Source organism: Saimiri boliviensis, chromosome 8 (genome assembly GCF_048565385.1).
Source record: "Saimiri boliviensis isolate mSaiBol1 chromosome 8, mSaiBol1.pri, whole genome shotgun sequence".
In the NCBI taxonomy this organism is placed as follows: domain Eukaryota; kingdom Metazoa; phylum Chordata; class Mammalia; order Primates; family Cebidae; genus Saimiri; species Saimiri boliviensis.
In genome coordinates this window covers 88,302,468-88,329,102 of record NC_133456.1, presented here as the reverse complement: position 1 = coordinate 88,329,102, position 26,635 = coordinate 88,302,468, and the positions used below count along the sequence as shown (strand labels likewise).

Here is a 26,635-nt window from a genome sequence, read left to right as displayed (position 1 = left end):
TGCTCTACCACAGAAAGAAAATTATGATGATACTGGGTCAGTCAATGCTTACTTGAAATTCAGATAATTCCAATTCATCTACCTTATGTGACTTAAGCTCCTCCCTCCTGCTCTATGCCTAGTTTTCTTAGTCTACTCTTGACTTTCTCAAATTAGTAAATTTCAGAGAACTACACATCAGCAGAACCATCAGGCACTGAAACCTCTTCATGCTTCACATAATATTTCCGTTTAATTTGTATATGATTTATTTTTCATTCTTTTTTCTTTCTGCCTGCTCAAGCACATCTTTTATCATTTGAGACATCTGCCTGGGTTTATCTGCACTATTGGCGGAAAAGATAGTAATGATACATTCTCTTGACAAAAAGTTGTATTTGGTAAGGGAATTGGACATGGTTTTAAATGCATATGGAGAATGTTTGCCCATGATTCTTAACAGAAAATATGAATTTAATTATAAACCACACACACAAATATGTACTCTATGGTAAAGAATCAGAATTTTCTGTCAGTTCCCTTTAGAAATACTTATAGCTGTTTGTTTTTCTACGTACTGGCAATTAAAGCTGTGGAGAATGAAAAATTAAACAGCTTTACAATCTACTCTTTTATTAAATAGGTATTTTAGTTGAAAGTGAGTATCTATGTAGTAGAATGAGCTTTAGAATCCCAAAGACCTCACCTTTCTTCTTAGCTTTGCTCCTGACTACCGTGTCTCTGCCCAAGTCATGTAATCTGTCTGCAAACTTAGGATTTTGAATGTATATTCCCTGTGCATATTCATTTTAAGACTCTAAATCTACCCATTATATAGTTGCACCTCAAAAAGTGAGTCTGTTTTAGTCATTAGGACTTTTTCACTTGTACCATATTTGGGAATTATTATGCTCTTTATTCATTCAAAAATTATTTTTTGAAGGCTTCATTTTTGATAGGTGTACCCTTGGTCATCACAGAGTTTAAATTCTAGTGAGAGAGTAGGACTCGAGATAACTGAACCTATGACTGCAATGAAAATTACTGGTGATTATACATACTGTGAATGAAAAGAGCAGGCTGCTCTTAGGGAGCATCATGGAAGGAGAAAATTCAAATTGGTGGGGTGGCATGTGGTCATTCAAGTTACATTTCTTCATCAGAGAAAATGGAGGAAGGCTGAGTTAGGAAAACTCATCCTGAAGGATGAATTAGGAGAACTGAGGCAAAACAAACAAACAAAAAACATTCCTTGCAGAGGGAATAATATACACTGAGTCCTTTCACAGGAATTGAGTTTGGATCCCCCAAGAATGCCAGAATGGATAAGTCATATTCAAGAGAGACTAGTTAAAAAAATTGAAGCATAGCCAGACCAGACACTATAGGGCCACGGAAAGTCTTTGAAGGATGTTTTACATTGGACCTGCAGAGAATTGTTGGGAGGGAGGCAAAAATGGATGTGGTGAAATCAGTTGGGATGCTACCATAGCATCCTCTGCACGATACGAGTGCATTAGAACAATGATAACAATGATAATAGCCAAAACTTTCGAACTTAAAAATGGTAGCCACTGGTCTCTGTGCTTTAGGTATATTAACTAGTTAACCATATTTGAGACAGGTGAGGGCACTGGATGAGAAAATTCCAGAAATATTACACATATTATGAGTTTTATTACTTATTACATATGTTACATATTGAATTATTTATATTACAGGTAACATTAGCCAACCAGAAAACCGACCTTATGTGAGGTGTAAATAGTGAAGGAAATATAAGTGTTAAAGAATAACACTTAAGGTTCCAATTTGTGCAACCAGGTAGATGGAGGTAAGAGTTCCCAAGAAAAGGAAAGTTTGTGGAGAGGCACTTTGTAGAGCTAGATGTCCGATTGTCTCACCAGACCTATGAGGTTGGAGATGATCATCCCTACACTAGAGATAATAAACATCAGAGTTTGAGGCCAGCCTGGGCAACACAGCAAGACTCTGTCTCTAAAAAAAAACAAAAAACAAAAATTAAAAAAAAAATAGCCAGATGTGATGGCACATGCCTGTAGTCCCAGCTACTTGGGAGGCTGAGACAAGGGGACCACTTGAGCCTGAAAGTTCAACGCTACAGTAATCTATGATCTTACCACTGCACTCCAGCCTGGGTGACAGAGTGAGACTCTGTCTGTTAAAAGAAACAAAAAAGATAAGCATCTAGTTGTACGGAAATGAGAATAACATTTTCAGGCATTTCTGCAGCACTCTGATGGGTGGGTCTGACATCCCTATAGACATTTTTGAGTGCACTACGTAGGAGACTTTTTGTATTTTATGTCTCTTCCTTCCTCTACCATCTACACACCAAAAGCATGGTGATCCCATAAGCTAAACTTGAATAGAGAATTTGCCATTAAAATTATTTATTTTTAAAAATTCACCCATTGATTTTTTAGAATTATATCAGAGTTTCATGTAGTTTCACTTCAGAAGTCAGATGAAACAACAGAACTGTTTCTAAGTTTTTCCCCTAAATTATAAAAATGAACCTAAATATTATGGAGATCCGAGTTGTGCCAAGACAGCAGTTTACTCACATTCTTATTAATTCTTTTGTGGATCACTTTTATACTATCTAATGAAGGCGAGTTTTTAAAATATTAATGATTTCTTTAAAACTATGAGAAATTAGCATTACAAAAACAAAACACATATAGGGTCTCATTTAAGTGAAAAGTCAGCAGCTTTATGTCAAAAAAAAAAAAAAAAAAAAAAAAAAAAAAAGTTCAGTACCTGAACTCATCACTGAGTTGTCATGGCAACCATTTCATTTTTCTTTTGTGAGGAGACAATTAGATGCTAACCTGGGTGTTAGCCCAAGCTGTTGGAAAGTTAAACTCCCATCTTTACAAAAGAGGCGGAGTTGTTGGATTTTCATTGTTGCCACAGCCTCTATAGGAGTTATTATTGATAATTATGCTTTATTGTTTAGTGAATATATTAAAGATGATTTAGAGAAACTGTAGGTGGCCACCTCCAGGACAGCAGGGTCCACTCCTCCTCTCTTGAGCCGGTTCAGGAAATACTTACTGCAGGGAAAGTGCGTGCTTTGAGAGCCTCGGGCTCTTTCTCCTTCCCACCTAATAACTTTTGCCTCTCTGTTTCTGTGATTATGCCAGGCATGGAGCCAAAGATTGGAAATGGAATCTCTATCTCTTTGTGTCCAAGGCTTCCTTTTTTAACTTCACCAATTAAGTTCCTCTCTTTCCTACCCACAGTAGCAGACACTGGAGATACAATGGTGAACTAACCAGACATGCTTCCTGGTAGAGGAGAGAGATACTACTTACTCACTCACTCACTCCCTTTCCCTCTCCCTCTCTCTTTCATACACGCGTACATGTTTAAATGTGGATGGCAAAATTTGCTTTGAGCACTTGCCTAAAATAACAGCATCCCCTAGTCTTGGTTAGAAAAGTTTCCACTGAGTAAGTGAAGCTAAAGTGGCGATCTGAAGGATAAATAGAAGATAAAGTGGTTGGGGTGGGAGAACGTACCAGGGGAATAAGAAAGCATAAGCAAATGCCTTGTGGCAGAAGAAGGTGTAGCATATTTAGGAATATAAAAGAGGACAGTGTGGCTGTGGGGGACATCATGAACTGAGAGATGGAAACTGAGTGACTTTGAATTTTGCATGGATTTCTCAAATGAGTGAGGACCACTTCATTCATCAAACATGTGTTGAACTTTCTAGTGCCAGGTACTAAGATGCAAGATAAATTAAACATGGTCCAGGCCTTTAATTTTATCACTTCTACATGCTCCCTCAAGCCTTGATTCCCGCAATGTATTCTGGTTCTGTACCTATTATATGTTACTACTTTTCATTTTGTATTCAGGCCCAGGCATACAGGATTAAATAAAATGTTGGAGATGACACAGTTAGCAAGTGGCAAAAGCCTGCATCCAAATCCAGCATGCCTGAATCCAATTCTATTGCACCTGTCCTATCTTTTGCTCTGCAATGTGTAGAACATATGCAATGATCAGTCTAGCAAGGGGACCCCTATAAAAGAAATATGCACTGAATTAATAATCATAAATTGTGATTAGTGAAACAAAGGGAAATAATACATCCTACAGGCAAGTAAAACAAGATAGGCACAATTTAGACTTGATGGCCAGAAAAGGCTTCCCCAAGAAAGTAAGGCTGAGTCCTGAAAGACAAGTAGGAGGTAGCTAGGTAAAGATGGGTGGAAACAGCATCTAAGGTGGAAGGAACAGCATGTGCAAAGGGCTTCAGGATGGATAGAGCATGGCTTATTTTAGGGATTTAGAGAAGGTGAGGGAAGTCAGAAGAGGGATCCCACTGAGTTCTTTGGGCCATGTTAAGGAATTTTATCTTCATCCAAAATGTGGTAGAAATTTGAGCTATTGCAGCAGGAATAAAGAAGAAGAAGAAAAGAATGAGACCTAGAAGAATCCTGCCTCTCAGGTTCTGGCAAGGAGTCTAAGAATTTGTGGAAGACAAACTCAGAGGAGGTCAGGGGATAGAAGCCTGACTGCAGGCCCTAACAAGTAAGTGGTTAGAAAATAGGACTTTTTAGATCCCTATCTAACACCTTGGTAACAAGAGGAAAGAAAAATAGGTCTTGGTTAGGCAAGATCAAAGTCATGAACTGCACATTAACTAGGGGTGCTTCAGTGTGGCAGAAGCTCAGGGTGGAGAACAGGGGAGCCTGCCTCTACCCACAACCATGTTGCCACAGTGGTGCTCATTGAAAGGCAAGAAAGTGAAGACATACACAGGAAAAAGTGTGGACTAGTGCAAGGTGAAAAGAGGAAGCTGAAGAGCAGGAAGGGAGCTATTGAAGATGGTGGCAAGACAGGAAAGATACAGTCTGAAAGCAACGGAGAACCGTGATCAACAAACAGCCAGACCTAAGAGGAAGAAAGAGAAGGCTGGGTTGAACATGATCATCAAAGCCTGTCAAAGCTCATCAGAAAGCCATTGTCGATGGCTTTGAAAACTGAGATAAGAACATACTTTGTTTCTGTGAGAATCGGACATTGTCTTCTTGTCAATGGCACTGTTGGATCTAGTTTTAATGAACCCTTTACAAGTTGAAAAGGCCCAAGAAATTCTTAGGACATTTGCTTTTTAACTATTTATTTGACATCAGTGTTTTCCATTTGATTCTTCTCCTTTTATGTTCATTAGAACTATAAAGATTACTTTAAAATTTGGCAAGATTTGACAGCATTGTACTTATACAAATGGAATATTTCACATCTTTAGAAGCTGATTAAATTCAGACTTAATTTCTTTTTAAATTACTGGTTGACTTGTAAAGTAATACAGAACTTCATGCTATATTAACCAATGTATTCCCCAGTGAGGTACAAGACAGCATTTTCACATTATAAGACAGAGTCTGACATAGCTTCCTATGAAAAGGCTGTTAGGTTCTATTTTGATGAATATGGCAGAGGATTAAAGGGAGCCCACGGATTCTGACAGGAGTCATCTCTCCAGGCTGACTATAGGGAAAATGTTGTGCCTTTGTATATTAAATCACTGCAAGGCAGAGATCTAACATTTTTATTGCTCTCAAACCAGCAGGAATGGCAAATAACCTTTTAGATAACACAACAGGGCCAATAGTATCCAGTATTGGCTACATAAAAGAGTAAAACTCCTACTTTGCAACTGTAGAGGGAAAATATCTTGAAATTGAAATTGAGGAGTCAGAGAGCTGCTGGGGAAGAGAAATTTTGTGTACCACTGAATGTGTAGGCTGTGCTTGCGCATGCCCAGCAAAATCAGAAGTGACTTTCCTGGAAGACTTGGCCATCAAGATGGCCTGCAGCTTATTAGGAGGGCATGGGGTGGGGATGAACACTAAACTTTTCCAAGGATGTGGTCAATTGGAGTAACAGCATCTCTCTGATTACACTATTTGGGAATAAACACTGCATCAGGCTTCCAGTCAGGAAAGCAAGGCACTGAGATGCAGGTGATTTCAAGCATGAACATAATCACTTATCTCATGCTACAGAAACTGATTTGCATTCACCTGGAGGGCTTGCCTACATCTATCCAAATAAAAAATGCAATTGTGTTTAGCCTTAATATCATGTCTGCCTAGAGATATTAAATGAAAAAAACAAAACACAGTGAAACTAGATCTTGTCCAACACTCATCTAGTTCCCTCCATTATTTATAAGTCTATGACCAGATGAATATCCCATGCTATTTGGTGTGTGAGTATATTTCTATCTATATATCTATCCATCAATCATCTCTCTATCTATTTCTCTATCATCTATCTGGCATCAATTCAAAGCTAGTAGCTCTAAGTAGAATAGCATAAAAATTATCTTCAGAGTATAAGTCCTTCTACTCTAATAATGACACTTGCAATTTCTGGCACCACCACGTAACAGGGATTGTGTTACTTAATATTTATATGTGATTTCTTTCAATCTTCAAAACTGTAAGAAAGTCTTTGTGGCAATATTAAATGAGTAGGAGTTTATACCAGACACTCTGGTAACAAACTTCTTAGCAATGAATATTGATTTTATCACTTGCCTGAAGTAACTTGCCCAAGTCACCCACTAATAATCCAAGTCAAAAATCTGAAATCAGTTCTAACAACAAAAATAGTTTTCCTCCCTTGAATCATCTTTCTAAAGGATGCAAACTCCTGCCCCTGCCCTGGTGGGAGGCGGGGGTGGAAAACCATATTTTTTTCCCATTATATACTAGATTCTTCCATCACCATGTTTTATTTCATACCTAAGTAAAAACCCTCAGGGTATTGACCTTCAGGATGGTTGAAAGAATCCCATTACAAACATTCTGTCTCATTCTCAGCTATGTGACATATTTCTCAAATATGTGAGCACTCTAATTAGGAAGTAACAGATACAGGTAGTGAAGACAGGAAACACTGGTCTTAACCGCCAGGTACTTTCATTTCAATGTAATAATGTGAATGTTTCAAACATCTGTCAGATAATAATGTACACTTCCTCTTTACTGTGACAACATGGGCTACATTTTTAAATTTTTATTACACAGTCATTGGGATTTCATGAGAATTGTGAAACTTCACCAATGCCATTTATAGACTCCATTAAAGTCTTTTTGTCCCAATTCTCAGCTGTCACCTGGGAACATACAAAATTGGTCATTTCTCAAAAAATAACGACAGATGAAACAGAAGTTTGAATATACTTTCAAACAAATGGAAGTGAACTAAGTGAGATTTTCCCCCTAAAACAGCCTGTTTTTCAGTGGATTTCATAGAAGGAAAATCATTTTAAAAGATACAATAACAGTGTAGAAAATAAGTTAGTGCATGTTATAGCCAATAAATAAATCAATCATCATTGATGAGTGGTTGTCACATGCTAGTAACCTTTCTGTGTGTTCACAGAGACCATCACTTAATCCCAACAACAATGTTAGGAGACAGATATTACTATCATCTTCAATCTAGTAATGAGGAAACAGAAGAACACAAATAATAGAAAAAAATGCTACTAACAAACTACAAATAATAGCTTTTCTTGAAAGAGTGCTAAATGCCAAGAATACTGATCATACCTAATACTTTCTTCAAGTGTAGAACTTTCTGATTCACCAGAATTTAATAAGTGCACACTCCGCAGCAGACGTTGTGTTTATTTTCCAGTTATCTCTTCTGTAGCATGACATAGGTGTTCTAAGAACACCTATGCCATGCAAAAGTTTGCCATGAAAAGCATAGGATTTACAGGAAACCGGGTTAGAGACATAACACTGAGAAACATCAAGTGACACTTTAAGAAAAAAGACCAGGGCCAGGCATAGTGGCTCATGCCTGTAATCCCAGCACTTTGGGAGTCCAAGGTGGGTGGATCATGAGGTCAGGAGTTCAAGACCAGCCTGACCAACATGATGAAACTCTGTCTCTACTAAACATGCAAATATTAGCCAGGCATGGTGGCACACCTGTAATCCCAGCTACTCAGAAGGCTGAGGCAGGAAAACTGCTTGAACCCGGGAGGCCAAGGTTGCAGTGAGCTGAGATTGTGCACTGCACTCCAGTCTGAGTGACAGAGCAAGACATGGGCTCAAAGACAACGACAAAAACGGAACCTAATCAAAATAGTGACATAATTTTACATACGTGTAATGGCTAAGAAACCCATGAATACTGCAATAAATATATCACTTTACCTGATAAAAAGTAATCTAAAGTTTGTGTATGAAAGTGGATGCCAGAAGGATTGCTTCATGACCATAAAACTGTGGAAGGGGCTAGCAGGCAGATGTTTGAAGCATGGGTGTGGGTGTGCATTTTGTGTATTCCCACATAGCTGACTTCTGTAGGAAGCGGCTTACCATGTTAACCTAGTGTTTCCTACAGAGGAGATCACATGTTTATAAACATGAACTTTTTGGTATTTTCAAATGGCTCCCTAATAGATCAGTTTCTTTGGGATGAATTTGCAGTTTCAAAGCAACTTCACAGCACACAGACTGACCTCTCGTAAGGAGCCCAGGTTAAATACTATCTGAGCCATAACTACAGAAAGGGACAAACAAGGAAATTGTCCTGATTCGGGAGATGGGGAATGGTTTATGCAGAGGATACCTGTAGATTGAGCATCGCATTTATGCAGAGTATCAGGCGCCGAGCAGTGAGCAGAGAGCACTACAAGAAGAAGGAAAAGCAAGAGACAATGTACACTATGAAGAAAAAATTTAGGAAGCAAATAGTGCATCATCAGTTCTTCACCCAAATTAATTTTTTTTTTAAATGGAAAACCCATAAATGAATGAATGTACAAGTAGTGGAAAAGTAAGGTATTTCATATACAGCCTATCTGAAAACTACAGTTAACAGTGATTTACCAAACATGGTCAAGCATTAATCATCCCCTAACCCAATGTTTTAACACCACCAAATAGCCACATAACACTTTTCTGAGTAAATTTATTAAATTTTTATATAGATAAAAGTGGTGATCCATTAGTATTCATATATTGTTGGTTCATTTTTATAAAATATAATAATTACTAAAGACATCAGTAGAAATAAGATTTCACAAAAATGTGAAATTGTTTTTTTCCTGATAGTCCTAGTCTTATATCTATCTCTGCACCCTGTAAATTTTTTTTCATGACTTCTTTTTTGTTTTCTTGAATAGTACTAACAATACTCTGGTTTTCAAAGTTGTATACCCATCATTATTACAAGTATTAACAGCTGTCCTTGAAATCTCTCAAAATATTCTTTAATTAAACTGATTCTGAAACCTACACAGGAGAGTTGTCAAATTCCAGAGATGGTTGGAGCACTATATAACATCTTAGCAATTGAAAATTAGACAAGGAACTCAGCTAGCACTAAATGTTATATAATCTCATAAAGCAATAAAGGCATCTCCTCATATGCATTCATATTATATCCAACAATGAACTATTTAGGCCAAGATGAGAAAAAGCCAGGGAGCAGATTCAACTGAGCTTTGCCTGGCATTGAATTCACCACATCCCTGTGTACTCTGACACTATATTTGCTGGTACATTTCTATCTGGATAGACATGAATAGGAGTAGATTTTATAAACACTATAACTTAATCAACAATCTATACATAAAAATTTGAAATATTTAAAAGTGGTTACAGTGGAAACCTTATCCTTAGATCTAAACCCCAGAAACTTAGCCTGGCAGAACATAAATATTAGCAGATAACATTTCATGAATACTTATTTTCCAGGCACTCTGCTAAAAAATTTTCATATATTAATCAGTTACTTTTTCACAATGACCATATGGGAAACAAACTATTATGGCTTTCATTTTACACTTCAGAAAACTGAAAAACAGAGAGAATAGTTACAGCTATGGGTTCTGCACATCAGAATTTTAAGAAAACTATTCTAGAACATTGTACATAACTCACTGCTGGCTTGGCTCTTAATTCCTTACCTAAATGTTCTTTAGTTATTTGACCTAAATTATTCATAGTGGGTTAAGTTAGACAAGCCATATGTGACCCAGGAGTGGAAACTAGATTCTGAAAATTCATTTAGGTTGATGATAAAATTAGGGCTTAATTATCAAGATGTGGAAATTCCAAGGCAGTCTATGTCCTTCCCACAGGCCTGGGCCTTCCATAGTTGGTCAGGGTGGGGAAGCTCTTTTTTCTTTTGGGAATGATCCTTGGACATCCAAAACTGGATTAGGCTCAGTTGGAGGACAGCTCTGGGGGAGAGGCTGGTCTCAGCAAAACAATATACATAAGAACCTCTTTAGCTATACTTTGACAAAAGGAACTGATAATATCACCAACTCCTTTACATTTCTAAATAAATTACAAATAAAAGAAAGTGATGTGAAACACCTAAGCTTAAACAGGGTAGTGCATTATACAATAAGCATCAGGTAAAATAAGAACAACCATAAGAATAAATATAGGTATGCTATAATTTACTGAAAGAATGTACTAAAAAGATGCTGGGATGAAAACTCCTAACTTCAATGTGAGCCTCCCACCTCACCAAAAGCCAAAGTCAATGGCCTATCTTCTCTTCTAGGCTTAGTGGGAGCAGCTCCCTGTGGACCAATACCTCCAAGATCTCTGTAGACTGAAGCCTTCTCAGCCTTCATACCTACATATAGTCATGTGCCACATAATGACATTTTTATAAACAAAGGACTGCATGTACAATGGTGGTCCCTTAGATTATAATATAGTTGTACAGTACTTATTCTATGTGTGTGTGTGTGTGTGTGTGTGTGTGTGTGTGTGTGTATTATATATATATATATATATATATATATATATATATATATATATAGTTTTATTTGTTTCTAGACAGAGTCTCACTCTCTTCCCCTGGCTGGAGTGCGGTGGGGTGATCTCAGCTCACTCCAAACTCTGCCTCCCAGATTCAAGCGATTCTCCTGCCTCAGCCTCCTCAGTAGCTGAGATTACAGGCACCCACCCCAAAACCCAGGGTGGGGCGGGGGGGGGGGGTGCGGTTCACCATGTTGGCCAGGCTGGTCTTGAACTCCTGACCTCAGGTGATCTGCCCACCTCAGGCTCCCAAAGTGCTGAGATTACAGGAGTGAGCCTCTGCACCTGGTCTATGTTTAACTATATTTAGATACATAAATACCATTGTTACAACTGCCTACAGGATTCAGTATTGTGATCTGCTGTGAAAGTTTGTTGCCTGACTTTAGTAGGCTATGCCACCAAGATTTGTGTCAGTATACTATGATGGTTGCACAATAACAAATTACCTAATAATGCATTTCTCAGAACACATTTCTGTCATTAAGTGATGCGTGACTGTACTTTTTAAAAAATACTTTCATAGTACTTACTAATAATACTATGTGCTAGATCCTATACTAAACACTTTACAAATACATATTTAATCATCAAGCAAGACAACATTCTGAGGTAGGTACTATTATTATGTCCATTTTGCAGATGTAGAAGCTGAGGAGAAGTAATCTGTCCAAGGTCACAAAACTAGTAAATGAGAATTGAACTCAAGTAGACCAGCTCTAGAATCTATATTCCTATCCAGTAAGCTGTGTAAAGAGGATTCAGGGGTGGAGGGGCTGTAGAAATACTGTGATCAGTGAAGTTTATTTTGGTTTTCAACATACTTCTGAAGTGTCACCAGAGACTGCAAAATTTTCCAAACAAAAAACAAAATCTTGATGGTCTCTAGCTTAAAAATGATGAAACTAAACACTTCATAAAATAAACATCATAGTTGTAGAGTTCTAAATTACTTAGTAGTCTTTGTTAAAGAAAAAGTGTATATGTTACTGGGTATATATTCAAAATAAAACAAATCATTCTACCAAAAGATGCATGCACTCACAGCACTATTCCAACAGCAACAACATGGAATCAGCAGTAGACTGGATAAAGAAAATGTGGCACATATATACCACAAAATACTATGCATCCATAAAAAAGAACAAAACCATGTGGAACTGTAGTAGGTCATTTTCCTAGGCCAGTTAACACAAACGGAAAATCAAAATCCTCATGTTCTTACGTATAAGGATGAGTTAAACATTGGGTACTCATGGACATAAAGATGACAATGGACAGTGGGGGCTAATGGAAGAGGAGGTAACGGTTGAAAAGCAAATATTGGGCCAAACCTCAGCATCACACAATATACGCATGTAACAAACCTGCACGTTCCCTCAGATCTACAAGTTGGAAAAAGAAAACATATGTATACAAACATACAAACATACATAAGCATATATGCCTGCATAATTTATAATTATATATAAATAATGAAATAAGAACTCCGAATAATTTCATCAACTGCAAAATTCACTCGCGAGCAGAGAAACACAAACAAAACCTAAGATCCCATAATTTTGCTGACATCTCTTTCCTTTTTGAACTAAGCCATAGTTTGCAAAGCTCCCATAAGTATACTGATAGTGGTGAAAAAATTTTCTACGTCTATAAAGCCCTGTGACCACGTTAAGCCTTTCTTGAACAGCGTAGGCTGGCAGGGTGGAATGACATTAAAAGTCTAAAGGTATGCTAGTAGGGAAATACGAAATTTAAAATATGAACTAATTCACAATTTGAAGAATCATTTATTCAATATTTTTTCTTTCTACTTCACATTCATTATGTATTATACTCAGCAGCTGGCAGCTCCTTTTAACTATTTGGAGACATACATATTCAAATTAATGTTAGCTGGAAAACTGTATTCCTTCTAGATAAGGTGGCAAAGTTATCTTTGATTTCACTGGAGCCTCAGTTTGAACAATTAAGATCAGAAATATCCAGGCAGCCAATAGGTCTGATGGAAGTTTTTGCATATACAGAGATAGGCTGTTTAACCACTGAAGTATGGCTAGGAAAAAGGTGTCAGACAAACACACGAACCTATCCATTGTATGTTTATTGAGGGCCTTCTTCACAGACATAATAGTGTCCTAGAGAGACAGATCTTGCCTTCATGGAACTTAAGGCCTAGCAGAAACAAGGGACAAAAAAAAGATCAAGGTTCTGAGTTCATAATTACAAATGAGACAAATGATCTAAAGAAGTCCTTTGAGAGTATGTCATTAAAGAAGCTGGCCTAGACTGGAGGCTGTGAGTGAGGGCAGCCTGGGATGGGTGCTAAGAAGAAAAGGAGGAGCATTCCATATGTAGGGAAACAAAAGTAAAGCAAAGGGGCATGCAGCAAAGTTCTGTGATTGAATGCGTACAGTTTATTTGCAAGCTAAAGGACAGCCCAAATGGATGGTGCCCTGGGAAGGCAAAGCAGGGGACTGGGAGTCAGGGAGGTGGGAAATGGTGGACAATTAGTCTAAAAAAGCAGGCAAGCACAAACCATGAGAGCCCTTGTGAACTCCCTTAAGAATTGGGCTTTTATCACCAGATCAATGAGAAGGCATAGCTGTAGAATACCATAGTTGAATATGTTGTCAAGGAACTAGGCTTTCCATGGACAGAAAGGCAATGGTTGCTGGTTGTTCCATTTAAATGGCCTTTAAAAGTCACGCAAAATGCACATGTGCCTGAACACATTGGGAGTGGGGGCGGTGGGGGGTCTGGATCATGGTAGGGCATGTTGTAGACAACTAGACCAGGGCAAGTTGTCTGTCGCTTTACTCTTAAGGATCATACACCTCCCTACATCCTTCTACCATCACTTTTTCATATTTACAGCCAAGGCAATGATCTGACACATTGGACAGCAAGCAATTAGTTGATCTACTGATTTCTTGAGGAAATGAAAGGAGACAAGGACAGAAATAGGGGCACCATCCAAACTACAAATCACCCAAATCCAGAATAAAATTTTGCATCCCATTAGTAATTTGACAATATAAAGAGTGGACAAGACAACATCACTAGATTACTAGTTTTGTTCACTTGTCATTTGTGTTTTGTAAGACAGAATTAAGTATGACGATCTGAGCCTTTGGAGAAACTCAACTCACTACTCAGCAGATATGGTAAAGGTATACCTTTCTAAAGAACAATACAAAAAAAGACATAAGATAAAGACTTCTCAAAAGACCCCAGAATCTCAGTGTAGGAAGAAATTATGGAGTGTGAACCCTCTTTTATATATGTGGAGGATAAAAGCTAACCACACTTTAATCAAGATTACAGATTTCTATGGTCTTCATGTCTTCATATTTAGCTGCCACTCTGATTAAAAGTCCTTAAAATATGATTAAAGGTCTACTCTGAAATTTAATATAGAAGACTTCTCCAGGGCAAGCATGTGCATGGATTCACCTAGTGGCATTCAATCAATTAATATATGCATATATGCTTTAATAACTGTGCAGAGTCATTGTGTCTTTCTTTATCAAAATGCCCTGAAGATTGCTTTATCTCCTAGCCATAGTCGTTCTTGACATCATTTTAAGTGTTCAGACTCCCTCTGCGGTCATTTTATTTGTAATAGTGTCTTGTGTATTGTGTCTCCTAGCTCTACATACAAACTACCACACTTACAATCTCCATGAACCTAAGTGCATCAGTGGCGCTGGGGATGCTATACATGCCGAAAGTGTACATCATCATTTTTCACCCTGAACTCAATGTCCAGAAACGGAAGCGAAGCTTCAAGGCGGTAGTCACAGCAGCCACCATGTCATCGAGGCTGTCACATAAACCCAGTGACAGACCCAACGGTGAGGCCAAGACAGAGCTCTGTGAAAACGTAGACCCAAACAGTAAGTAACTCCCCTTTCTTTCATCTTCCCATCCTGCATCAGGAAGCTCTAGAAGATGTGGGGTGTGTTTGCCTCTCTGGAGAAATACTGTGACCATTTTTGTCTTATGGAGTGGTTTGCCTTGGTGAACGCTAACTTTTGCTCTTTGGAGTTTGACTCATTCCTTTTCTTTTTGTTCCTTGTTGGAAAGAAGCTTTTGGAGGCTCTGCTTCAGAAGTGTGAAGCCTCCCCCTTTCCTTACTGCTTGTCCTCTGGTACTGAATCCTCCAACTGACATAAATGTACCTATCAAATTGCTCATTCTTGCACTCTTCCTCTAGGGAAACAACTTTCTTTAGGGAAACTTCCATACTTAATGAACTGTATCCATAGAAATAAAATTGGAATAAATAAGAATTTTGGAAGCATATTTTTCCCCTAGCCCATGCATGTTGAGAAAGCTATTTTTTTTTTTTTTTTTTACGAAGTAGGTCTCCTAGAAACAAACATATAAAACACTGGAAAAAGTTGTCAAACTTTAATCCAGGTACACAGGGCCAGACACTACCATGATAATGGCATCATCCTGTGGGAGAAACATCTACCACCTCACTGGAGGAGAATTTTATTCTGTGCAAGGCAAACCTTAGGGAAGAAATTAAGAAAAAAAAAAAACACTGAATTGAAGATGCTATTATATGGCACATCTGCAAAACCCTAGCAGCCTTTAGTCATGCCTGCAAATGTGCCCAGGTAAATGAATACATAGCTAACACTTTGTAAATAACACAAGACCAGACAAGCTCAAAGGTTAAATGCTTAGGATTCCCAATTGCTAACTTTACTAACAATATGGTGATAAGAATAAATTTTTGATTTAAAATACTAGTTCTAAGATTTGTTTTCCAGGCAGATTTTGGCTAGTTGCATGTAGAATGATACAGATTCAAATATTTGTGATAATTCTTGTTTTTTAAGGCAGAAGGAATTTCAGGTTATTCATTAAGTCATTCATTACATATTATATTTCAGTTATAAGTTAATCTTGTTGTCAAAGGCTTAATGCCAAACAGAAGGAAGTCTCAATTTTAAATACTCTTGAGGAAATCCTTGTTGCTGTGCAAATAAGAGAGAGATCTTTAAAAACCAAGAATCCAACTGGGTTTGATCCTGAAAAATACTACACTAAGATCTATGATTTTGGCCCGTCTCCATTTATGAGTAGTTGAGTGAATGTTGTGAAATACTTTGAAAATATGTATACAAAGTAATAAAATTAATTAACAACATTGTGGGCTCCACTTTGACTTTCAAACGAAGAGATCCTAAGACAAGGCTAAAGGAACGTACTAAGAGAAGGGAGGAAAAGAATGAATGATAGGCTCTGTTGTGTCTCCAGAGAAAGTGGTCCATTGAGAGGAGGGCAAGTGGATGGTGAATTGCTGTGGCATTCAGTGTGATGCAGGAAGAGGCTTTGGGTTGAGACATACCTGGGTTCAAATCTAAACCACTTTATTTACTAGCTGTGTGGCTTTAAGAGTCACTGAAATTTTCTAAAAGTCAACGTAATTATGTATAAAGAGATAAGAATTATGTCATAAGTGTATAATAAAATATTATTTCTAGAAAATACTATATCAACTAAATGTCAATGTCCTTCCATTCCTGAAGAGGCAAAAAGCTTTGCTTAGAAATAAATTTCAGTGTAATTTATTAAGATACAGTAGATATAAAGGTGCAATTAAATATAGATTAAATAACATGGGATAGACAAAACTAATTCCTCAAAAGAAGAATTTACATGAACATTTGTGTATGTATTATATCTATACCTGTATTAATAAATATACCTATATGTTTATAATTAGTGGCTTTTTATTATAGGTTGTCTTGTCAAATTTGCATTTCATGAAACCCTTATCTTACAAATATTCCAATAATAGCTTTATTTTTGTACACAAGCACACACAAAATTTAACTAGATACTGTTTAAAGTCAGTAAGCAGAAAACATAATTGGAAGCCTATATGTACTGGTGAAAAAAAAGACCAAATTAGAAGTTTTGAATTTAGACAATTCAATATTATGCTATTTCAGAATTATTAAATTTCAAAAAAACATTACTACTGTTGCTATTTAATTATGAGGTGCAATCCTTGTTGATACTTTTTGGGGTATGACATTAGTTGTTAAAATGCTAAATGCTAGCCAAAGGTACTCTTTGAAATAGGCATTATGCAGAATGCTTTGTGTGGAAGAACTCACTTACTCCTCACAGTGCATCTATAGAATAGAAATTGTTATTCTCATTTTACTGAAGAAACTTAGGCTTCACAAGATTAAGTGACATTACCAAAGCCACACATGTAGTTAACAGCAGACATTGGACTAAAACCCAGGTCTGACTTTTCAACCCACGCTTGTTCCTCTTTGCTCCTTTGTTTCCTAGAATATGAATGGCATGTCAAAATTCTAATGCAGAAATTACTCTTTTGGTTTCCTTATTTAGTAACATAGTTTGTATATGCAGAATATAATGATGCTTACTGGGAGATTCTTTAAACATATGGTAAAATGTATTACTGCTTGTGTTGTCTATAAAGACAAGAGTAACCTGAGCTCAAAGAAGGCTGCCCAGGTAGAGGCCTCATCTGATTAATTTAAAAACTGTATTCCAGTGATTCCATTTGGAATTCATTTGGTATCTCTTCCCCTGAAAAAGTTTCATTTTTTTTGTTGTTGTTGTTGTTCTAGTGTCTACATAGAGCCAAGATAAACAATTCAGAAAAATAAAATGAAATGAAATAGAGCCTTTTTCTCACCACCAGTTGAAAAGATTTTTTAAATTGCTTTAGCTCTTTTGTTATTGTGTAGACACGCCCTAAAACACCATGAAAACTTTACTAGATACTTGCTGAACCATAGGAGGAGATTCATGTACCTCCAAACATTGGGGTTTCTGATGACCCAGCTCTCAAAGGTCCCAAAAAAGAATCCAAAGACCTTATCTGCACAAAAGCTGTCCAATAGAACTCTCTGCAGTGATGGTCATGTTCTACGTGTGCACTGTCTAATAGAGTAAGCACTAGCACATGTGGCTGTTGAACACTTGAAATATGACTACTCAACTGAAAAAAATATATTTGTTATTTTACTTAGTTTTTAATTACGTAAACTTTATTTACAGTGCATTTAAATACACACTTTTTGCTGTGCCTACTGTGTTGGACAGTGTAGCTCTAGAAATTGACAAGGATTTTATTCTAGGACACTCAATTTGAGTCCACACTGGATATAGCTTACAACGTTTTAGCAATGATACTGTTCTAGGATAAAGTCAACTCAAAGAAATAAAGCAGTTGAGATGAGACAAACATACAACATATAGTCATTTAAAATGATCTCAAAAGGAGGCACTAATAAGGAAAAAGTAACATCATAGACAGCAATGACATTTGAAAAACCAGTCCCCAGCAATGCAAAAATGCATTCCTCCTATATAGGAAAAGACCAATAGTGAAAAATTCAATTAATAAAAACAGACATGACTATGCTACACTAGGTAACATTATAATATTCTAATACCAAATATAGCTAAAATTATTTCCCATATCTAAACTTTGGTAACCAAGATGAATTACATTATTTGCTGAATTGAGCTGACTGCTTAAAAACAAACAAAAACAGCTCATGCACTTGAAAAAGGGAATTTGTCTAATGGGCAAATTCTGTAGAAGATTTTCTGAGGGAGGGTGTCTGAGAGGGAGTAGCATTTATACTGTGAGCTACAAAGTAAACAGTGGAACAGAAATGTCCTCTTATTCATTGTTGCTCTAAACACTTAGTCTCAATGTATTTCAATCTTCAGTGTTTTCATTTTTAACAGCTCTGCTCCATCATTGCAGTTTGCCATCTGGTGCATGCATGCTTCTACTCATCCAACTCCACACTGCAACTACATGTCTACATAAAAATGAATTTGCTTGCTGACTTAATATGGGCAGGCATTTAAACTACCATATTTTTTTCCTGAAGAAATGTAATTATCCTCTTAGTCTGCCTCCTTAGCTAACAGTCCATTGTATGAAAGAAAAACTCCATTATGTGTGGAATAAACAAAAAGTAAATCTCAAAATTTTAATGTATCTGTGCACTGCTGGCATATTAGATATCCAGAGTTGGACCAATGCTTTCTGGTCCCTGCACTTAGATTGAAAAATAGCAAGCGTAGAGGGCATAAGGCTGTAGCTCATTTACTCACAGAATTTTATTTATGCAAATAAGACTTCCATGGCTAGAAGTTTCAAAGAAACTGGCCTCATTTGGATAGCTTTCTATCTGGCCAAGATGATGACTTCTCACATTCCTGTCTAAGAAGAAGGGCACCTCAAACTGCTTCTCCCACCTGCATCCTGAATTTGGCATGTTTCCCTGCACTTTCTACAGTTCACTCGGTAGATGTATGTTCACGGCCAATTTGTAGATGCCAGATAAACAAGATGCCATGGTTATGCTTGGGCTATGGCTTATGGATGGCCATGACAATCCTTTTCAAGTTGGATGGATAATATTAACTAAGAGGCAGCATGGCTTTATTGGGATGGGTGGATAAGAACTGCAGCCTTCTTCACCTGGACTGATATCAACTAGAAAATGCTCTGTAAATTGTCTTTGGCTCTCATGCTTTCTTTGGTAACAGATCACAGTGCACAGTGAAGAGAGGCCTGGCCCTAAGCTACCTTTGTCTTAAGCTACCATCCATTTTCTAAGCTAATGCCCTGCAAGCAGTGCAGAATACTTCAAGGACCTTAGCTAGATACAGAGAGTTTACTCTGGCAGGTCAGCAGCAACTAGAGATGGTAGGTGGGTGGACAGCGAGGGACACACCCTTTTCTTGAATGCGGAGATGTATGACTGATGAACTCACTCTGGGAGACACACTGGACGTATACTACCTAAAAGACTGGTTGAAGTCAATTGACATGTTGTACGATGAAGCACATGTTAGAAGAATAACAATTTGCACCTAAAATATAACATAAGGTATTTAAATTATGGAATTGTATTCTGATGGTGTTCTTGCCCTACCATTTTTCATCTACTATAAGGAAAATACATTAACTAACAACTTGTGCTGTTATCAACAAAATAAATTTATTACATAAAACAAAACTGTCAATATAAGAAGGTATGTGGTTAAAAAAACAACAACAACAACTCAGACTGCTGGAAAATGGATGTGGGCACCAAAACTCTACACAAATAGTGGTGCCTAGAAAATTCTAGAACATACTTCTGTGCTGTGTTACTTTGTTATGGTTCTTGTTTTGTTTTGCTTCTTCATTTGTTTGGATCCCTAACATTCTCAACATTATGTTACTTGTTTCATCTTTTTGGACTAACCACACAGGCTGGAAAGTGTATCTGGACTAGGCTGAGAAAAAAGGGCTGGCAACAGGAAGAAAATAATGCTCTGAGCAGATAGATAAATTATGTTTGGGCTGGTTCCCACAGCTGTTGTAACTCAATCAAGTAAAATCCAACTCCCTTAACTCAAGAGGCACCAGTACTCCCATGTTCAGAGGTACCTGAATCGAGGTGACCTGGTCTACAAAAGGCTATTGAGCCCACCAAAAGAGTGGGCATAATGTGTATGGTCTCTATCGCAGCCTTTTCCCAAAAGGAAAATAATAATAAGTAATATTGTATGCACATTTATTTTATACATACCTATATATTTACTTTTCCTGTAGACTGTATACCACCAGTAAGAAAGAGTGTACAAAAGTCTGTTACTTGGTACACTATCCCACCAACAGTATAGCTTTTGACTGCTTTCCAAAAGGTAAGAAAACAACCTAATTCTTATTTATTTATGTGTTCTTGTCTCCAATGAGAATTAGAAATGTTTCAGTGGAAACTGTGCATGATTACCTGAAAGTATGTCTATAGGAAGAAATGAATTTTGAAAGATGATCTATTTTATAAGCTTAGTGCCAGCAGCTGCCATTGGTAATATGCTTGCTTAATTTTTTACAGGGTGTGTTTATGAGTATGTACACATTTGTTTTTCCTGAACAAGTAGGCAGTAATTACAGAGAACTGGTGGTAGTCATTCTGACACATTCTCTACTTTAAAACTACCATGGTGAGAAACTATTTCTCAGTGTATGACTGCCTATTCTGGGTTTAGAACGCAATGTGGAAAACCTACAAGGAGAGAAGGGGGATGCTTAATAAGTGCGATCTTAGTAAAATGTTAGTTCTGGTTTATTTTTACCAAATACATTCAAAGAAGTGGATACATTCCCAGAAAAGTATCCATTGAAATAGCAGCAAATGGTCTTACCATCTTTAACCCAAAATTGTCTTGGTTCTTTCTCTGCAGAAAATAAATCGGTTTACTGTTTTGGATTGATAATATGTTGATGATGATTTGTGGCTCATAGTTCTGCCTTTGACAAACACTGAAGCAACTTTAGTCATCACACAAAAAGTAGAGAAAGGGTCAATGAAAGACCACAAGGGTCTAAAGGTTAGTTTCGATATTGGTCATACTTAAGAAATACCAATAAATACCAAGGGTGTTCAAATAAATAATTTAGAGAAAATTATGTTGTATTGTGTGATGTGTGAACTGGCCACATGAGTGGACTAGCATTAGAATAATAATGGATTCACCACAGATGCTTCCATATTGCTTTAGCCTCTCACTCAAGAATATGTACTCTGAAAGAATAGTATACTCACCCTGTTTCAGCCTAAGCACTATTACAAGACAGTGGAAAACAATACTTGCTATGGCAAGCATTCTCATCCACATGGAACAGGGCATTCTAAACAATGGAAAATATACAGCAGAGAACATGGAATAAGTTATTAGAGTCACGTGGTAGCTTTGAATAAAAAATTCTCTCTTGATTTTCTCTGAACCTCCTATTGTATTTACAAAATAGCGAATCCTGTCTCTAGAAAGATTCCAAGAGAGTAAGCAGTGAGGTCATACCACAGGAGGGGGAAAAATATTGCTTAATAATGTAGACTAGTCTTTCTCTTTCCTACATTGATAACATGGGACTTTTATCAGATCACCGTTCTGTTTCTTCTCATCTTTGTTTGTTTAATAGTATTCTAAATACAAATAATATCTTGCTCGCTCTCTCTCTCTTATCCATTTAGCATGGTAAGGCAGGGTAAGTGTAATTCCAAAGAGTAATTACATTTTCTGTTGACTATAGATGGATGCCAGCAGCTCGGCCTTTAATTTAGGGTATATTGTTCAGATAGTTATTTCCTTTTTCCTTATCAACATTATCTGTCCTAGTTTTTAAATAGGACATTCTTTTCTCCTAGTGAATATGTAATTGTATTCCAGTGAGATTTCAAGTTTTTTGCAGTACAAGTGCTTGTCAAAACACTGCAGCTCATCACTTTAATAGTCTTTTTTTACATGAGACTGACAGAGACTAAATAAGAAGGGATTTTCCCTGGGTAAAAATGATAGATTTAATCTCAATCCATCAAGAATTCTCTTTTGTTCTTTTCTAAGTTGATCCCTTTTGGTTTAAAGGGAGTCAGAAGAAAATATTTTAAGTCAACCTTTTGGTTAAAAAATACTTTCAGGATATGCAGGTTAGAAGTAAATTCAAACTGTTAGCTAGAATTGTCTTACTTCAGAGATTTTGATGAGAAAAAGCAGGTCATATCAAGAGAGAGGAATAATTGCTTAATAATGTGGACTGGTCTGTTTCCTATGCTGATATCATAGGGCTTTTATTAGTTTATTATTCTATTTCTTCTCATCTTTGTTTTGAAATGGTATTCCAAATACAAATAATAATTGTATTTGGTCTCCTTTTCTGACCAATTTAAATATGTCTTTAGAAAGTAATGATAAACATTTTGTAGAACTATTTCAAAATAATTTGGAATAGAAGTTGGTTTAACTTACATTAATTCAAAGAGCAGGTGACTTACTTGTCCAGGTCAATAATGAGACTGGTAAACTTGTGAGACTCATCAAAGAAGTCTCTTAATGTTAGGTGTTCACATCCATTTCTAAGTGATTGTTTTCAGGGAGACAAAACAGTAAAAAGATAACCATAGATTCAGGAGTAAACTTTCATACTACTGCACTATTAAAACTCAGTGTCAGGTACCATGTCCCAACAAAGGCATGCTATATACAGGAAATCAAACATCTGCTTATAGGGATTTGAAGGAAATAGGTTCAAATTCAGATGGAACATAACCTAAGCCTTGTTTGAAAATGCATTCCATAACATGCCTCTGTTTAAAAGCACTCTCATGTGACAAACACCTCATTCACACAATCATAGAGCTCCCTGGACACGGAACCTTTAAAGGGAAAAGGTCTCCTCTGGAGCAGGAGCATCAGGATTTGCTTGGGAGCTTAAGAGGTGAGGTTGGGGCTGGGCCAGGCCCCAGCGGCACTGCTACTTGGGAGGAGCCACTTCACCTTTGTACTAGTTATTAAAAGTCATCAACAGAATCAATACTTTCTGCGTCCTTTACATGAATATCTATAAATGTTTAAACTCTGCAACATGTTATCAACCTCATTACATTATATTGAAATGCAATTACGTACAAAATAAAAAGCACAATGCACCTGGCATCATCACCGTCACCAGGTCAGGAAGTAAGTTTTGTTAAGAGGCAAAGTTTCACATTCTAGAATGGTATTTTGATTTAAAAACCTTTGAGAGTATAATTAAGCCTTGTGAGAATGCCAAGTACCTGAATTATATTACTGACATCCATTATTGAATGGTATTACAAAAATTAATAATCTTTAATTTCTTATAATGAATGGATGATTTGGCAATTTTATGCATTTTGAAACTGTGCAGTGCAAGTTTTAGTATCATGTTGGGATCTCCCTCTTTAACACTCAATGTGATATCTCTGCTGTAACGGGAGACCACATCCACTTAAACTTCACTCTGGGACACTGTAAGTACAGCAAAGAATATATGTTATCTGACCTTTGACACTGAATCACCTTGGGAATAAATGCTGCTATAAATCTTTATGGCATATTTCTGTCTGCCTAAGAGGTTTCCGAGACACCATCATTTCCTCGCCAAGGTTTGATATCTCAGCATATCTTCAAAATTCAATTGATATCTGCTGCTTGGTTCTGCAACTTGAGTTCAACTTAACTGGATGGATGAATGTTTACATGGATACTACTTCTCTCATTCCCTGCATAAAAGAAATGTACACATCATGGCTCAAAGTCACAAAAACTATGTCAAGTTTTACATTATATGCATTGCACTGCCCTATCTGGTCAAGACTGTTTACTGTGCGAGTGTTCTTAAATTGGGCCAATCAAATAAATATTTGCCAAATGCCTCTCCTCTGGGCCATCCCTGAACTGACTAGGAGTCGGGGACAGGAGGGGACAATGCCTTCAGGGAGCTCAGATCTGATGGAAGACTCAAAGGTAAGTAATAGACTCAAAGGTAACAGGGGCTCTTCCTCAAGGTATGTACCAAGTACCATCAAGCTACAGGTGGAGAGCACCCAGTATGCTTTGCTTGAGCTGCTCTTAAAAAATGAAAAATAAAGGCAGCCATACATGGAATGGCACACAAGGTAGGGGAAAGTATACACAAAGAACCTGAAGTACAAGAGAGTATGACACATTCTGGTACTAGGAAACAGTTATGTAAGGCCATTGGGTTTTCAGGCAGATAGTTTTAGGGAATGAAATGCAGACAGCATCTGAGCATGGAAAGACTGAGTCTTCTTTGTCTTTGTGCCTTTAAGTACAAGAGTTAGTAAGCACTAGGCTGTGAGAAAATGTGCTTGGAATTAGTGCAGTAAAATACCTCCCATACCAAAGGCTCCTATTACCTAGAACTCGGTAGGTACACAGTAAACATTTATAGGAAAATATTTACTAGCAATAATAAAATATCAACTCTACAAGCTGAGCAGGTGGTATTATATTCTTCCAAATAAAGCCTGTAAGGACACAAAGACAACCCTAAAAAGACAATGTTTAAACTGATGTCACAAGTTTCAAAAATATGATGTAGTTGTAATGTACAGCTCCTAAAAATTGGTGTCAGAGCTACATTTGGGCTTCTGCAATTAATTTGTTTTGTTGTGCTAAACCTATTTATAAAACAAGAAAATTTTATGCCTATTTTATTTCATGGACCGCAGATATCTATACCATTTTTCTTTCAAAGTGAACATGAACTTGAAAGATTCCATTTGACATGGATCCTCAGGACTTGCTTCAAATAATTATGGATTTTAATCTGGTAGACACAAAAACATAAGCAATCAAATTGGTGGTTTTATGACTATTGAGTGCATTTCCTTAAAGACTGTCATATAGGATAGATTTGTCTTTTATCAAATGTTATTCGCATTTAAAAAAAAATGTGTATCCTAAACCAAGATCAGTTAATCTCCGAATTCTTTCTTTCCCCCAATTATTGTGAATGAGCATCTTCCCAATATTCAAGAGATGGTGACCCTTGTGACTCTCATTTCCAACTACTAAAGATGTATCTCAACTTTGCAGATTTTTTTTTTGGCTGTACAATGGAACTTGGATACACTTTAAATTAACTTTCTCAAGGAATTAAAGGTAATCATTATTTCTCTCTATGATCTACATGACTATTCTCATTCTTTTCAAGTTGAAAATTAGTTTTCAATTCCCTTTATATCTCTGCCCTCTTTCATAGTAACCTCTGAGGACTCAGCTTGCACAAAGAGGATTGAGAAAACATTTCCAAAGCTTCTTCTTCCTGAGCTGACCCAACACTTAGAAAAATATGACATGGATCAGCAACCCCATTTTCTGTAAGTGTTGGTCCAAGTATTGGTTACAGCCTTGCATGTGCTATCCTTTTCTCTGGTCAAGAATAAGAAAAACTGAACTGGGAGTCCCATTCTGGCTCCGTTACTTGGAGTAGATAAGCTTCATCATGCAATGGATCTCTGATTGTGGATAAGTCATGCTATCCAATCCTCAGTTTCCTCTTTCATAAGATGAAAATAAGCTAATCCTGTTAAGGTACCATAGTACCATAGAGGTAACATGAGATTCTGTATAGGAAATCCCTCTTTTGTAAGGGCTGGCTGCGGATATGACAGGGTACATAAAATAACATTGTTGGTCTCTGCTCATCTGTGTTTTAATTTACTTTCCTTTCTGCTTTTGTTTTGGTTACATTTTTTGTCTATCATAAACTCTCAGAGTTGGAAGCCATGATATCTAGATTGCCAATAAAGTCCGGCAACCTTATCTGTAGGTACAACAATCTCTATTTTCAGGATAGTTTACTGGAGCCTTTTGATGCATCATTAGTAGTCTTTTGGCTTGGTGAAATTGACAGAGAAGGCTATCAGTCACTCAGCAAGGGTGCTATGGGACAGAGAGGCTCATACCATCTGATATATGAACCACTACATGTGATTAACTTCGACAGGGAGCTCCTGGCTGGCTGGCAAGTTGAAAAGCATTTTAAGTACAAATAATAGTTCTGGGGTATGTCTTGAGTGATAGAATAATAACTGAGAGGAACAGATTCCCTTAATCTTAGCTCGTGAAAACACATTCAGTTTCCTTTAGAGGCTAAGATTCTACAAAAAAAATCAATAAACAAAACTTCTCAAAGATCTTCCTTGGTACATTGAAGTTTGGTTTTTATTGAACTTATATTAAATATGGGACTGCCCTGGAGGGCCAGACTCATTTATCTCAGTCCTCTAAGGGCCTATCACAGTCATTTACAGCAATTTAATAATAATATTAATTAATGTTAATTTCATCGTATTTTCACTATTGCTGCAAAGTTTAGAATGTACCCAACTATCCATTCAGGCAAGTCTTATTGACAGGTGAAAAAGCTGCCTTAGAGCAGTGAATTAACT

The 26,635-nt window shown here is 37.0% G+C and overlaps 1 protein-coding gene and 1 long non-coding RNA gene across 4 annotated transcripts in view; both read left to right on the top strand.

Moving 5' to 3' along the window:
• The window catches only part of GRM7 (glutamate metabotropic receptor 7), an 872,629-nt gene that overhangs the window by 797,732 nt on the left and 48,262 nt on the right, over positions 1-26,635 (top strand). The window contains exons 9-10 of one of the 3 annotated variants that reach the window (XM_010337852.2): positions 14,485-14,731; positions 20,464-20,555. In XM_010337852.2, the coding sequence (XP_010336154.1) occupies positions 14,485-14,731; positions 20,464-20,534 (318 nt within the window). In that variant the 3' untranslated portion in view covers positions 20,535-20,555. Of the gene's footprint in view, positions 1-14,460; positions 14,732-20,463; positions 20,556-26,635 lie in introns of those variants that run through there. The other 2 variants (XM_074404859.1, XM_074404860.1) reach the window with 2 other exon arrangements.
• LOC104651221 (uncharacterized) overlaps positions 24,114-26,635 on the top strand; it is a 49,607-nt gene continuing 47,085 nt past the window's right edge. The window contains exons 1-2 of the long non-coding RNA XR_012518895.1: positions 24,114-25,343; positions 25,444-25,561. This is a non-coding gene — a long non-coding RNA (uncharacterized LOC104651221). The remainder of the gene's footprint in view (positions 25,344-25,443; positions 25,562-26,635) is intronic.